General features: G+C 37.1%; 1 protein-coding gene across 1 annotated transcript in view; it reads right to left on the bottom strand.

Moving 5' to 3' along the window:
- CA8 (carbonic anhydrase 8) overlaps positions 1 to 14,173 on the bottom strand; it is a 146,242-nt gene extending 132,069 nt beyond the window's left edge. The window contains exons 1-2 of the mRNA XM_021005956.2: positions 13,734 to 14,173; positions 11,545 to 11,736 (exon numbers count right to left, since the gene is read on the bottom strand). Of these exons, the coding sequence (XP_020861615.1) occupies positions 11,545 to 11,736; positions 13,734 to 13,839 (298 nt within the window). The 5' untranslated portion in view covers positions 13,840 to 14,173. The remainder of the gene's footprint in view (positions 1 to 11,544; positions 11,737 to 13,733) is intronic.
- Between the last annotated feature and the right edge of the window lie 2,403 nt (positions 14,174 to 16,576).

Genomic DNA, 16,576 nt, shown 5'->3' with positions numbered 1-16,576 from the left:
CTACATCAGATTGCTTACTGTCTCACGGAAGAGGAGGGGAGGGAGGAAGAGATAAAGTTTGGAACTCTAAATTTAAAAAAAATGAATGTTAAAAGTTATTTTTACATGTAATTGGGAGAAAATAAGATATTATTTTTTAAAAGTTATAGAAAGGCAGATTTTGGCTTGATATAAGAGAAAGTTTCTTGCTAATTAAAGCTGTCTAAAAGTGAAAGGGACTGCCTCAAGAAGTAGTGGGTTCCCTTGATTGGAGACCTTCAAATGGAAGCTGATGGTCATTTATCATGGATGCTATAGAAGGGTTTCTGGTTCAGGAACAGGTTAGTATCAATTTCTTCTGAGGTTCTTTCCCAATCTGAGGTTTCTCTGATCTGTGCTCAGTCTCTATTGAAATTTACCCAGTAATCAATTAATCAATCAACCAATAATCATTTATTAAGAACCTATTCTGCATCAGGCACTGTGCTAAGTATTAGGGACACAAAGTCAAAATTGAAAATAGTACCTATCCTCAAGGAGTTTACATTCTAATGGGGAAAAAGACAGACACGTAAATACATATATGTACATATGTGTGTATATGTATATACAAAAGAGATAAAAGAATATATAATTACTCAACTCCATTCAGAACATGTACAAAATAAATATGAGGTAGTTTGGGGAGGGAGAACACTAGCAGATGGGTGTAGCAGGTAAGATTTCATGTGGAGGGTAGGGCTTGAGCTGAGTTTAAAAGAAACCAGAGATTCCAAGAGGCAGAAGTGTAGGTGAAGAGTATCCACTTCTACTTAGTTTCCCTAAAGCATAGTGCTAATTATACCTCCCTTTTGATTAAAAAAAAAATTGCTTTTTTGGGCTAGGCAATAGGGTTAAGTGACTTGCCCAGGGTCATACATTTAGTAAGTATTATATGTCTGAGCTCAGATTTGAACTCAGGTCCTCCTGAATCCAGGGTCAATGCTCTATCCACTGCGCCACCTAGCTGCCTCCTGATCAAAAGTTTTTAATGCATTTACATTAACCAAACACTCTCACCTGGCATTCCAGAGCTCCAAAACTTGTTTCCAAACTACTTTTGCTGCCTTATGTACCATTATTTACGTATTCAACACCCTAAACAAATCGAATATTTCTTATTCCTTAAATGTGCCACAAAGTTCCAGACAGTTACACTGTCCCCCTACCTGCAATGAATGCCCTCCTCAAACTATCTATCCAACTGTTACACATTCCTCAAGGCAATTCTTCTACCTTATTCTCGGTTATTAGCAAGTAAAGGGCATTGGCCTACTCTTATTTGATTTCCCCTGCCTAACCAGCAAAAACCTGACTTGGCAGAGAGGACAAAGAAAGGGTGGAAAGGGAGCAAGCATTTATTAAGTACCTACCGTGTGCCAGGCACAGCACTCAGTACTTTATAAATATTATCTCCTGTAATCCTCATAAAAACCCTGGGAGGTATGATCCTCGTTTTACTGAGGCAAACAGAGAGAAGCTGAACGACTCTACCAAGGTAACATAGCTAATAAGTGTCTGAGTTAGGAATTGAACCTAGGTCTTCTGACTCTAGGTCCAACACTCTAGCCATTGTGCTATTGAGCTACAGAAAAAAGAGACACAGAGGCAAACACACAAAGAGAGATAGACAGAGACAGAGGAAGACTCTTCCTTATATGGTCCCCAAGAGTTATTGAGATTAGAATCTTAAATTTCTCTACATATCTCCTTGCCCTGACCCTAGAAACTATGCTTTCTCCAGTCTTCCCCTATCCTCTCGATTCTTGGTCTGTTTTACCTTGGTAATGAAATCACCTCCTCTTCTTACACAGTATGAGACTCAAGACCTGTAGCCTGAGTTCCTAGGCTTCTGTGAACTAACATTCTCTACCATCACAACATTCTCTACTATCCCAAACAAATTCACTGCATAGCTCTTCACTATGCCCCCAGATGGTCCTATACCTAATTTTCCAGTCATTGATAGTACAGTTGAGCTGACAATCACATCCTAAGGACAATGAAAATGAGACACTGTTCCTTGTTTGTTCAGGTTTTTGTTGTTGTTGTTGTTTTCAGCTGTATCCACATTCGCTTCACTTATGTCAATGTGCCAACTCATTGGCCATGTTGGAGCTCCTCCCATACTAGAGTGGATGCTTGGGTTTATGTACTTTTTGCGATGTACAAACAAGAACTTTCTTAGCAAATAGAAATATCAACATGCTCACACTCTCCCTCAGTAATTGGGCGGGATAATTTTACCACTCTGCTAGGCAAAAGTGATCCCATGATCCTTTCAACTATTATGTCTTCATATTCATCTTCTGATTGTACTTTAACATCATGCCTTGTGTTAAAGCTGATAATACAAAGTTTGTATCTTCCCTAAGAGACTATAAATTGCATGAGGACAAGGACCATATTTTTCTCTTCCTCATATCTCCCCATAGCACATAGCAAGATGTTTAATATTTAGTAAGCACTAATCAGTATTTGTGATTGAATTATAGAAAAAATTATAAAATAATGTGGTGACATCCATTTTTTAAAATGTTTGCTGTTGTTATTGTTGTTTAGTAATTTTCAGTCATGTCTAACTCTTTGTGATCCCATTTGGAGTTTTCTTGGCGAAGATACTAGAGTGGTTTGCCATTTCCTTCTCCAGCTCATTTTACAGATGAGAAAACCACGGCAAACAGAGTTAAATGACTTGCCCAGGGTAACACAATAAGTAGGTGTCTGAGGCTGGATTTGAACTTAGGTCTTTCTGACCCCGGACCCAGCACTCTATCTACTGTGCCACCTAGCTGCCCTTTAAAAATGTTGCCATATACTAAATAAAAATCTAATCCTGTGTGCTATGTAAATTAAAAGGCCATAATCACATCTTCTATGAAAAAGAATAAGAACTTATTTGCTGGCACCACCTTTAAATTTAAGTAAAACAGCTGAGTAACACTGTATGTCACATATTTATGGGAAGAAAAAAGTCCTGACCTTAAAATCAGTGCAGAGAATTACAAAATACCCAGAAGTTAAAAAGTTTCTAATTAAGGTTTCTATAATAAGTTACAAGTAAAGAGCGTAATGACCTATCCTGATTAGCACTTCCTTCTGCACAAATAGTACGTTTAAAAAATTCATTACCCTTAATAAATTTGTCTAATAGTCAGATGAAATATATAACCTTGAGAGAGCTTCAGCCTATTTTGCTACTTGAAAATCAAAACACACACACCTAAAAATCTATATTTTTTATTTTTGCCTTTAAGTTCCTCTTTATATCACTTTACAGTGATAAAATCAATTTCAATTTTATGTACATTTATAAATGCACAATTTCATCCTGTGGCACATGAAGAAAATCAAGATCCTTGGAGGACAGTGATTGGTGTGTGCAACAGAAAAATTAAGCAATGTATTGTCCAGGCATTTGTACTAGTCAGAGTGGAGAATGGAAGTAATGACTAGAAGTAAATGGAATCGATCGAAGCCTATACTGGTTGCACTTCTGGGGTTCTCCAGGAAAATCAGAGAATGAAACTGACAGCTCAGAAAAGTCCCATAACATGTAGATTTCTCCGAGGTCATAAAAGTCTAGAAAGAGTAAAACTCTGGCTCAATGGAGTCTAAAAGAAATATAGAGCAGTATTTTGGAAGAGCTGCCTATTCATATAATCTATTATCATCATATACTCTAAATGAATAAATAAAACCTTGGGATAGCTTCTCTTCTCAAAATTTCAACATGAACACCTATCAATAATCCTAAAACCAACTGGCTTGCCTATACTAGATTTCTGAGACTTGCCTTTAAGAAATTACATAGTGTAGCATTGAATGACCTCCAAAGCAATTCTAAATTTACATTTCCCACCTAATCTCAGATATTGCCCACCCTTCTCCTTCACATTACACTACTTACTGTCCCCTGAACTTGTCTTTTGCTTTCCTATATTCCTGCTTTTGCTTCCACCATTTCAACCACTTATAAGGCCCTTCCTTAACCTTTCCATCTGTTCATCTTTCAAAACCCAGATAAATTTCTGATTTCTCCATAATGCCTTCCCTGGTCTCTCTATCCTGAAATGATGCCCCTTCAAATTCCTAGCACGCTTATTATCTACATTCTTCATTCATCATCTAATCACATACAAAATTTTCTATTGTTGTGAGGGCAAAAGCTGTTTCATTTTTGTGTTCGTATTTCAAGTGCCTAGCACAGTGTCTGGCTCACATAAGCACTCAATAAATGCTCATTAAATGTCTTGAGCCTTTATTTAATTCTCTTCCTATGTACTTTTTTTTTCTCATTCTTAAATCTTATTTCCCCAGCTATATTGCAAGCCCTTTGAAGTCAGAGACCAGACCTATATACTTCTTTGCATTCAATAATTATTTATTGAGATGATTTGACTCAATACCTCTATTATATTATTAGTTTACAGATTAAGTCCTTGAGGAAGTTATAGATAGCTTCCTTAAGTATATTTTTGGGGTAGAGGAAACACATCCTTCACAAGGATAACACCTAACATTTAAAAATTGCTAATATGGTATTGATTAGGCAGTCTGAGTTCATTCCTTCTGAGGCAACCTAGTTTAATGATAAAACTAAAAGTTTAGATATTAATAGAGCATGTTTTTTTAACCTAGAATTCTTTGCACAAATGCCAATTACTATCTTCTTTAGCATCAGTCTACAAAATCCATGGTCCCTAGTTCCAAAAATATATAATTAATAAAGCTATTAAACAATTTTTCAAAGCTAACATTAAATATATTAAACCCCAAAACACATGAGATTTATGAACTAGCCAATTTCATCATATCTTGCTTTGAAAAGTAGGAGCCCCAGCTAAACATTGCAACTCATTGACCTTTAGTAAAGTGAGGACAGGTAAAATCAGAGCCCTCCTCACCTTCCTCGTCCAGGCCCATAACTCCTTTACAGGCTTCTTAAAGCACTTTCTATGCTAGTATTTCAATATCTTCTCTGCACTTTTGAAATGCTCTAAATGTTGTCCTGTTTTAATGCCAAATGTCCTTGAAAGGCTACAAATATTATTCACTAGCAGTCTAAGAGTGAGCTCAGACTCTCACAAACTTTACAAATGTCGAAATAAACACTATGAAGCATCTCTTATGTAGCCCAGTCAAGAAGCAAAGCATTTGGATTGATTAAATATTCTAGTTAAAGGGAGTTATCATATAGACCACTCAAGGATTGCTGATTTTGAGATGATTCAGCTCAGATAAATCCATGATCCACAATTGTATTGAAAATAACGGAATCTTTCACTGATGATTTGCAAGGCATTCTAAGATCTGTGAGTACTTCTGGGCAGAACCAAGACAAAGAATAGGTAGGAAAGGCTGGCAGCCACCTTAGGGTGAAAAATGCAAGCAGAGAAAAAGAGAAGCACTTTCAAAAATTACTTTTTATAAACTGAGATAACTATCTTCCACTTCTCTCCTCAGAGGCTTGTTTTGGAGAAAGTCATTTGCAAACATCAAAGAGCTACATAAATGTGAGGTTAATATTTTTAACCATAAAAACTAGAGGGAGAAATTATTTGAAAAACAGTGAAATAAGAAGGAATAGTCTGAAAAAATAAATGGCCTATATCTAAATTATCAGTTTGATAATATGTCTCTTGAGACCATTTGATTTCCTTGAAATACATTGGTACTTTCAACGATTTGTCATAGATGTCACAGAATATCAGAGTCAGAATATTCCTAACAGAGGATAATCTCTTCTTTGCTTGTAGACATCCAATGAGGTAGAACCTACTACCTTCTGAAGCAGCCCATTTCACTGTGAACAATTCTAATTGTTAGTAGGTTTTTTCTTTATAAAAACCTAAAGGTCTCTGTGTAATTTCCACTCATTACTCCTAATTTTGCCCTCTTGAGGAAAGCAAAATAATTATGACCACTTTCCCCATGAACTACCTTGAAGGCATCTATATGCTCCCACTAAGTCTATTCTTTTCCAATCTAAATATCCCCAAGCTCCTTTCAATGATCTCAAGGCCCTTCACCATCAAGGTTGTATTCTACAGATACTCTTCAAGTAATCAATGTTCTCCATCAAATGTGGTCCTAGAACTGAAAACAGTGCTATGGCCACAGTCTGAGTAGGACAGAGTAGTGTAGACTTTCACCTTTTTTGGGCCTGGCTGGCACTGTACCTCTCAATGCAGTTTAATGTCACATTGGTTTTTTTTGACAGCTAGGTCACACTGTTGACTCTTAACTGAGATTGCATCTACTAAAATGCCCTGATATTTTCCAGATATATTGATACCTAGTCACATATCCTACCTCTTATGTTTTTAAAGTTTTTTTAACCCAAATGTAAGATGTGATATTTATGTCAATTAACTTTTTTTTTTCTTATCAAACTCAGTCTATCATCCTCCTGTCTCCTCTCTAGGTTTTTGGGAAACTTTTCTCTTCTGGTTCTCCTCTTTGATGTCCAACTACTCCTCCTTCTTCTTTGATAGTTCTCCATTTAGACCATGCCCCCTAACAGTGAGTATACCCCAAGTTCTGTTCCAAGCTCTATTCTCTTTCCATTCTATACTATCTTTGGTGATTTTATCAAGTTTCATGAGTCCAATTATCATCTATATGTATTTGACTCCCAGACCTACTTAATCTAGCTTTAGTCACTCTCCTGAGCTCTCAGATTCGTGTATTCCATACCAGGTATTCCTTTTCTCTTTCAAAAATTCTGAGATGGAACCGTCACTAACCCGCCAAGGTTTCCATCAGTTCTACTTCAGTACCAGTTCTTAATTAGTTCAACATTCTCTAGATCAGTAGTTCTTAACCTGGTGCCTGTGAACTTTTTAAAAAATAATTTAATAACTGTATTTCAATGCAATTTGTTTCTTTTATTTTCTCTGTATTTGAGTTTGTTTTTAAAAACATCATTCTGAACTATTTAGGTTTCACCAGATGTCCAAAGGGGCCTACCATATAAAAAAGGTTAAAAACCCCTGCTCTAGACCCTCTCACTGTACTTGACATTAACTATTCCCACATTCTTGCAATATCTTTATCTCCCAATTACCATACCACTACAGAATCCTAATTTTCCTTTTATTTATCCACCTCAGTCTTCATTGACTCCCCTGAGGCTCTACTTTTTTCTTAAATCTCCTAACTCTAGGTATCCCACAAGGTTTAGTAGTTAACCTCTTGTTACTTTGCCCTATGATCTCTCCTTCTGTGAATTCATCTATTACTATAGCTTTAATAACTTCCAAATCTCACTTTTAACTTCTCATTTAGAGGACTGAATAATTTTCTGTCCCATATCTCTAACTGCTTTTGGAGACTAGTACCTGGAATACCTACCACTCCCTCAAACTCAGTATGTCCAAAGCTGAAATCATTAGAGAAAAACAGCATCCCAGATTTGAAAGGGACCTCAGAGGTGAACTGATCCAACCCATATGTGAATCACTGACAAGTGGTTGCACAGCCTCCATTGAATTCTGCTGGTTGGGATAAACCCATTACCTCCCATGTAGGAAGTCTTCCTTTAAATAAGCCTAAATCTCTCTCTTTTCTTCTACTTAGTTCTTCCCCCTGGAGCCAAGCAGAACAAATCTAATCCCTTTTCTACATAACAAGTTTGGGGCGTTTTTTAGTTATTTTTTCCAACTGCTATTCAAATCCAGAGAAAGAACTAACCGAGTCTGAATGCAGATCAAAGCATACTATTTTCACTTTCTTTATTTTTTCACAGTTTTTTTCCTTTTTGGTCAGTTTCTTCTTTCACAATACGACTAATATAGAAATATGTCTTACGTGATTGTACATATATAACCTATATCAAATTGCTTACCATCTTAGGGAAGGAGAAAGGGAGGGAAGGCAAAAATTTGGAATTCAAAATTCTTAAATGAATGTTAAAATGTGTCATTACATATGATAATAAAAATTAAATACTAAGAAAAATAAAAATTAAATAAAATTTTTAAAAATAAATATTTTCTATTAATAAGCATTTATTTCCTCTCCCATGATAAAATAAAAACAAAAACCTGTGAACAATTTATTCTATAACAACATTGTAAAAATGAACAACTCCGAAAGAATTAACAATTTAATCAATGCAGTGACCAACCGTATAACTTCAAATACTTGAAAAAAAGCTATCTTCCTCCAGATATTTTCCAGCTTACCAATACCATCCATACACTAATTTTTTCTCTTTTGTTGTTCAATCATGTCTGAATGTCCATGGGGTTTTCTTGGCAAAGATACTGGAATGGTTTTTCATTTGAATTTGAATCCTGACTCCAAGCCAAATGCTCTATCCATTGTACCACCTAGCTGCTCCTAACTCTTTTCTATTCAAGGCTAAATATCCCCAGGACATTCAGTAAGAATTCAAAGAACTTGACTTTTCCAGGGTCACACAACTAATAAGTGTCTGAGGCTGGATTTGAACTCAGATCTTCCTGCCTCCATGCTCTATGCTCTATCAACTATGTGACCTAGTCCTTAAAAAAATTTTAACTTTTCAGTTCCAGAGTTCCTCCCACCTCCCACACCAAAATCCTGATTGATCAGTGTCTCATGTGGCCCACAATAACTAAGAGCTTTAGCCATGCTTCCTCTTAAGACCTAAGCCATCCTTTTCCCTATCCAAACATATACCCACAGTTTCTCCTTCCTTCTCACCCCACCCCCCACAGCATAAAGTAAAATCCCTTTCCTTGGCAGAGGAAGACCTTTATGACCTCTAACTTAGTATTTCATTTTATAATATTTTACATTTATTTTCCATTGTTTCAAGTGTACAATCTTTGCTATTCACCACTACCACCACCACCTCTACGAGCTTGTAAACTCCCTGAAGGCAAGGACAGTGTCAAATGCCTTTTTTTTGGGGGGGGGGAACATATCTTTTTTGTATTTAGTGTAGACAAATAGCACTTAACGAATATGTGTTGAATCAAACTGGCCAATGAAGGCATAATTTGGGGGCAGCTAGGTGGTACAATGGATAGAGTGCTGGGCCTGGAAGTCAGGAAGACTCAACTTCCTGAGTTCAAATCTGGCCTCAGAAATTTACTAGCTGTGTGACCCTGGGCAACTCACTTAACCCTGTTTGCTTCATTTTCCTCATCTGTAAAATGAGCTGGAAAAGGAAATGGCAAACCACACTGGTGTCTTCATCAAGAAAACTTCAAATGGGGTCACAGAGTCAGACACAATTGAAATAACTGAACCACAATGAACAGGTATGCCTTTTGAAACAAAAGAATTAATTGATCCCTGTCTTAACACAACCTTTATTCTAGTAATTTAGCAGTATATCAGCATTCAGGGCATAGTCAAGTTCTTTTTTTATTTCCTAAAACACATCATCCACACAAGAAAAACTAGCATTCAACCCCATTCTAGTAAATTTGAAATGCCTATTATAGTCACAGGCAAAATAATCTGGATTATGGATTGAGTTCAGAATTGCATCTGAGATATGAGCAAGGTAATCAAACAGGATCTTTTGTTTATCAACACAAAAATCCATATTACACTGAGTATAATGTATGTACCTTGACCAAATTTGGACAAGCATGAATCTACAATTCCCTGATGGAATATTAATTCTAGATTAAGGTTCAAAACCATCCATAATTAATGACTAATCTATAGTTAGAAATCAGTGCTTGAACTGGGTAATGATAAATCTAAGGAATCTGTAGTTTGAAATATCACATGTATTGATTCTGAATTAATTTAAGCACATTTAGGCACTGCTTGTCAGGCACCTTATGTAATTCAAATGTATTCTAATTTTCCACATTTCCCCAAGTGCTTTCCAGGAAAGGTCAATGTGTTTTGTGTGTGTGTGTGTGTGTGTGTGTGTGTGTGTGTGTGTGTTCCAACTTTTCTTAGTGTAGTAAGCAAGAGAAACACTGTGTTGTGTGGTGAATAGAGAGCCACACTCAAAGACAAAAAGAGGTGGCTTCAAGTCCCATCTCTAACACATGCTGTCTGTGTGACCCCTGTGTGGACAGGTCACTCAACCTGGCCATGTGCTGGGCAATGGTCTTAATCAAGGGTGAGGAACCTGTGGACTTGAGACCTTTGATTCAGTCAAAGGGCCACACTTGAGAACCTAGAGGGCCTCATGTGGTCTCAAGGCCACAGGTTTCCTACTGCTTGTCTTAATATTATAATATTAACCCTGGGGGTAGGGGGAGTGAATGTTTTATTTAACATTCTCAGGAGCCCAAAGCAACTCTCAAGGGAATTATAAATCAAAGAGCAGCAGTTGATCTGCATTTAGCAGAGGGACTTGCCTCTCTGGGAATTCTCTATGAATCACATGGTCTGAACATTTCCCCTAAAAAAATTCTAATCAACTAAGAAAAATATTCTGAACAAATTTCAAGTCACAAGATCATAGGATCATAACATTTAAAGATGTAAGGGACTTTATACAATGTAGTGCAAAAGGCACTAACTTGGCAAAGTTAAAGTTATTCAGCGGTCATTCAGTCAATCCTTCCACTTTATATATGAGGACTGTTAATTTAACCTTCCTGTGTAACGTGAAAGATTTTGTAACTGTTGTTCAGTAATGTCCTATTTTTTATGAACCCATGTGAGGTTTCCTTGGCAAAGATATTGGAGTGTTTTCTCATGTCCTTCTCCAGCTCATTTTATACATGAGGAACTGAGGCAAACAGGGTCACACAGCTAGTAGGTGGCTGACGCTGGATTTGAACTCAGGAAGATGAGTCTTCTTGACTCCAGGCCCAGCACTGTATCCGTCATGCCACGTCATTGAAGATACAGCAATTTCCTAATAAAATTACCCTGGTGAGATAATTCAGGATAATGTATGGATTTTGTAACTCTTTCCTGAGGACCTACAATTTTCCAAACTACAGCCTTTGTCATATGTATGTTTTATCACACAATACAGAACAACCTACCTGACATCATTCTGAGTGTGGTATAGTAGAAAGATGCTAAATTAGCTGGATTCAAATTCCAGCTGTACCGTTTATTCCTTGTGGAACTTTAGGCAAGTTACTCAACCTCTCTCTGTGCCTCAGGTTCGTTCCATCAATGAAAGAAGGAAGTTGCATTATATGTCCTCCAAGGTCCCTCCCAGCTCTAAACCTATCATCTGACAATCTCATGATTCCTATGACTCTCTTTTAAAAATATTCCATAAAAACCACATATATACATATATGTGCAAATATGTGCATATTTGTATGTATATATGTATATGTATGCATATATACACAAACACACATTTAACCTAGTGTAAACAATAGTTTTTGACAAAGCTTTGCAACTTTGGAGGTGGGTGGAGGAAAAGGAAATATAATGCATAAGAAAATTTTGTATATTTCCAGAAAATATAGAAATGTTATTCTATTTGCCTCATTATTATGATAGAAGCTTTTCAATTAGTATTTTGTAAGTCATAATAACAACAATTTGGTTTACTAGAGGATGAGAGCAGAGGAAATGGAATTTTTCTAAAAATACCTGATTTTGATTTGAGAACAATCTGAATCGTATGTCCGTCATTGGTGACTTCACAATCACGACACACCACATAATTTGGAGACAGACGGATATCCAGCAGTGAAGGATCATATCTGGCTTCTCTTGAATTCAAGTTGATAGGAGACTGATATTCTCCATTAGCATCAGGAAATACCAAGCCCCACTCAACTCCTAAGACCAAAATAAATAATAATCAAGTTGAAACAAAGTGATCTTTTTTTGTAGTTTATACATATAAAAGGTATGAAACAAAAATCAAAGTAATGTTTTCTGTTTATGACCCTGACACTTCCATCAATAAGATCCTTGTTTTATGAACAGGTCCATGGCCATGAAACTCTACACAGGTAAAAGAAAGATAAATACATTTCATTAGATTCTGAAGCAATGGTTGATTCTCTGAAAAAGCTACTGTACAAAGTTTCCATTTTACCCAAACTACTAATTTTTAAACAAAAAAAATATTTAATTTATTTATAGCACAATATGATACTTTTATTTTTGCCATGTAGATGTAATTATGTGATTTGTGACTTGAAGAAGGCAAAACTATCTTAAAGTGACAAGAAACACCAAAATATCACAAACCACTCATAATAGCAATACTGCTTAATGTGGGACAAATAGAATGTAGGTGTAATGCTTAAAAGAAAAAAACAACTTGTGGAGATAAATGGAAAAGGATAAATGATATTAGTGAGTTTATATATAATACACATATGTATATGTGGTATCCATGTGTACAAATGTGAAAAATATATCACACACAAATTCATTATTAGGTGCTTTTTTAAACTGACATAATTATACATTTTATGAGTGTGTGAATGTAAGCATTGTATATATCAGTACTAATTCAAAATGATATTAGTAGCCATAAATGTATAGAAAGAAAGTTAGGGTACTAAATTCTAAGAAAGCCTTCCTGCACTTCTGACTCTTTCAGTTTGAAACTGATATACAGAAAGAGCTGGTTGTATCATGATGCATCATATAATGTGAAATTTCACTAATGTAACATATTCAAAAAGTCTAGTAAAAATTACTCTAAAATTGTTTTGAATAACTCTGAAGCCATTAATTTTGTTAGGTTCTTGTTAGCTTTTAAGGTCCTAACTTTTAAAGGGATGTAAATCAGCAACTCATACTTGTAAAGTCATCTGTGTCAGAGAGAGGTTAAGTGACTTGCCTTGGGTCACGCAGCCTGAATGAATGTGTCTGAGGAATTTGAAAACAGGTCTTTCTGACTCCTCTGCGAGTCCCACTCTTTAGCCATGATGCCACACTGGCTCTCAAATCAAAATAATTGGTCTAAATTAGACATTGATGAAATAGGGCTCCATTAACAGTATGTGTCATTAGATACCCCTCATCAGCTATGCTTTCTTCTTTTAGCAGAAACTTGAGAACTTAGTTCAAAAAGAATAACAGCTGATGAGGTAAATTAGGCTAACTACAGAATATGTGTCTCTGTGTGCCTCCCTGGTTAAATTTATATACACATACATATATATATACATCAAGTTTATACAGTGATAATGGGAGGAGAGCATAGCCAAATAACAAAATACCGTGAGTTGTTTGTTTTTGTTTTTGTTTTTGAAGGGCAGAAGGAGACAATGGGGAGGAGGGCAGAATTCAGGAAATCAGAAGGATAAAAGATAAAAAACTCTTCTCGGATGTAGACAAGCTTTTCTACCAACAACAAATCCTCAAAAATTATATTAGGTCGCAACTACTATGAAAATCAGGCCACAGGTTGGAGATGGGTCCCTTCTGGGAAGGGAGCAGGGACTCCAGGAAGGAGCTAGTGGCAGCCCAGCTGGACGGGCGCCCTCAGGGCCTTCTCCCAGTGACCAAGGGCAGGACCTCAGCCCAGAGCAAGCAAGCGAGAGAACTAGGGAGCAGAGCCGGAGAGGCTGCCGCTGCGCTCCTCACCTCGCCTCTAGCGTACCCTTCAGTCCCCGCTAGGCGCTGCGGGGCTGCCCAGTGCCTGCTCTCTTCGACACTGCCACCAGCCCCACCGACCCCCCAACCCCTCCCGCTTGCCTAAAAGACCCCAAGCCCACACGGAGGTGAACACCGCCCGGACCTCCATAGCCTGGACATTTATCAGGAGATTTGTTCCCAGCCACGATAACCCAACTCTGTGCCGGGTTTTCTATTACCTTCCTCGTAACCCCACTCCACACCCTCCTCCTCCTCTTCTTCTTCATCATCTTCCTCCTTCCCAGTGTAGGGTTCAGAATCTTCAATGAAGCTCAAGTCAGCCATGGGCAGCTTGTCCGCACCTTCCTCTCTCCTGGCTGGCGGTCCTGACTTTCTAGAAAGCCTGTTGTTCTCTGCGACCAGTGAGGCAGTACGAACTTCCCAGCTCTGAATGTGTGCGTGTGTGCGTGAGTGTGTGTGTGTGTGTGTGTGCTTGTGTTTGAGTACTCTCGTATGCGTGCGCGCGCGTTCGTGTGTATGTGTGTAGCAGCAAGACCCAGAGGTTTGTTTTGCAGAATGAGAGTGTGAGTCTAAAGTCCTACTTTATATAACTTAGAACCATAAAGCTAGACGACAGAAACAGTGAGAAGTACGAATTCACTAGGGGTGGAGCATGTATTCCAAAAGAGGTAAGTCTTAATAAGTCTCTTTGCCCTCGAAGTGGAAAAGATTATCAGGAAACATCCCATGGGGGTGATGGTACAGTACAGACTGAAATGAAAGAACACTCTAATACTTAGGGGGTTTTTCTTCTTTTTTTATTTGAAATTCTTCCCCCCATCCTAAAGATTCCTGGCTCAGTCCCCCCCCACACACACACACACACTCCTATAACAAACTTCTGTCCAACCTTGAAAACAGCTAACAAGTGCTGTAGCACCTCAGTGACTTATTAATAGGTGCTTTATAAACGTTTATTGACTAATGGAGAAATGTCAATCATAGAATCATAGATCTTGAACTGAAAGAGACCTAAGGGGTCACCTAGTCCTCGTAGAACCGTTAGGCTCTGCAAGTTTAAATGACTAGCCCAAGGTAACACAGAGAATAACAGAATCAGAATCTGAATGCAGTTCCTGTGACTGCAAAGTCAGCCTATCTCTCTCGCCTATACAGTGCTGTCTCTTACTTCTCAGAAATAAACCCCTGAAGAGGGAGGGTAGGAGGGAATAAGTGAATGGTCTAATACTTACATGAGAAACTGCTTTGAACATTTCTTTGGCACATCAGAGAAATAGAACAGGGTTACCCTCAGATACTTACCAAAACCCCCATTGTCTCTAGGAGAGGAAAGGGTAAACAAGAGAGTTTTGTAACTGCATAAAAAGCAATTTGTACATAGTAGGCATTTTCAAAATATTTTTAAATTAAATTGTTTCCTGCTTCAGGATTTTTATTACCTGGTGCTTCATTTTTATATGCACAGTAGAAATTTTGGCAACAAAGTATATCCAAGGAGTTTATAAATTGTTAAAACAGTTTAGTGACTTTTAAAAAATGAATTAAAACGGAAAATAGGTCATGATTTAGGGAAATGTTCTTCATGGAAAACCTTGGTACAAAGACATGAGTAATATAATTATATTTCATTTTATTCTCAGAGGCTGTGACTGTGCTACAGTCAGGACTTGCTATGTACACAACTCCACAATCACCTAGTGAAATCGTGTAAATAATGAAATGTACACATTGCATAACAAACAGAAACTTTCATGTTCCACAGTGGTCACATTATTACCTCTTAAAATCTGTTTCCTAGGACAGCATTAATGACTTCAGGCCCCTTCTTTCTCCCTTAAGGGCCCTATTCAGTAATCTTTATTCCGGCTAGCTACATTTTCATAAGAGGGTGTGCAGGAATAACAACTTCAGATTTCCACTAGTAGGATTTTTAGTGGTCTCATATAAAAAATTGAGTATCCTTATGAACTCGTAAGTTTTCATTATTCAGAAATTGGCTTGTGGGGTTTCAGCTTCCATACTTATCTTCTGCTACCCACTTCAGGGCCATTCATTTAGCCGTTAGGAAATTCTTTAGTGAATGGGTAAGACAGAGAGGAAGCAAAATCCAAACCAGTCCATTCTGCCACTTTTTAGATGTTCTAGCCAAGGTGTTAATAAATAATGACCTTACTAACTTCAGGCTTAAGTTTCAGCAATGAGTGCCATCCCTTTCTCACCTAAACAAAGAGTTGGTAGAAGGTAACCACGCAACTCAAAACACTGAACAACAGAAGGATATCTGGGACTTACTGTGGGTTTTTAATAGCTTTGTACATTCTCTAAACCTTAGTTTCTTAAAATCTGGCAGTAACAAGACAAGTCTACCTAATAAGGTGGTTAGAAGTAACTAATAAAATATCTGTAAAAAATTTTGCAAATATAGAGATCAATCTAATAATTTCCCTTAGGTTCTAATAAATTACAAGTTTTCACTGTTCATTCCCATTATGTTGAATTTTATAGAGCTAGGAACTGAACCCATAATTTTATTGGTATATGACAAAGGTGTCCAACTCCCAACCAGATGCAGCCTGGAGAAAAAAAAATGGTGAAACTGACAGAACCAGATTAAACTGTAATTGAGAAATGTTTAACAAAATTAATAAAAATACAATAGAACATAGATAATGTTGATTGTTGGGTTTCCAAATTCATATGTAACCTGAAGGGATCTGATTCTTTTTTAATTTGACCCTATTGGTATAAGAAACTCCCAGATGAGAAATTTCCTCCACGAAGTCAGATTAGTACCTCCCTCCATCTTACTGACTTAAAAAGTCACAGCAGGCAATGAAAGGTTAAATGATTTGCCAACAGTCATGAAGTCCAGCAAGCCTTTATTTATAACATTTTATAAGCAGTTCACCATAGAGAATATGGACATTTGTGCTGACATCTTGTTAAGAGGACAAAAACTTAAGTGATTTCCCATTACTTCCAGATTCAAATATAAAACCTTCTGATGGTTTTTAAAGACCTTTTTAAAAAAAATTAAATTAAAAAAAAACATTTAAAGCCT

This window comes from Phascolarctos cinereus, unplaced genomic scaffold (assembly GCF_003287225.1).
Source record: "Phascolarctos cinereus isolate Bilbo 61053 unplaced genomic scaffold, phaCin_HiC Scaffold_4;HRSCAF=312, whole genome shotgun sequence".
In the NCBI taxonomy this organism is placed as follows: domain Eukaryota; kingdom Metazoa; phylum Chordata; class Mammalia; order Diprotodontia; family Phascolarctidae; genus Phascolarctos; species Phascolarctos cinereus.
Note: the sequence above shows the minus strand (reverse complement) of the source record. Positions and strands in the feature narration are given on the sequence as shown.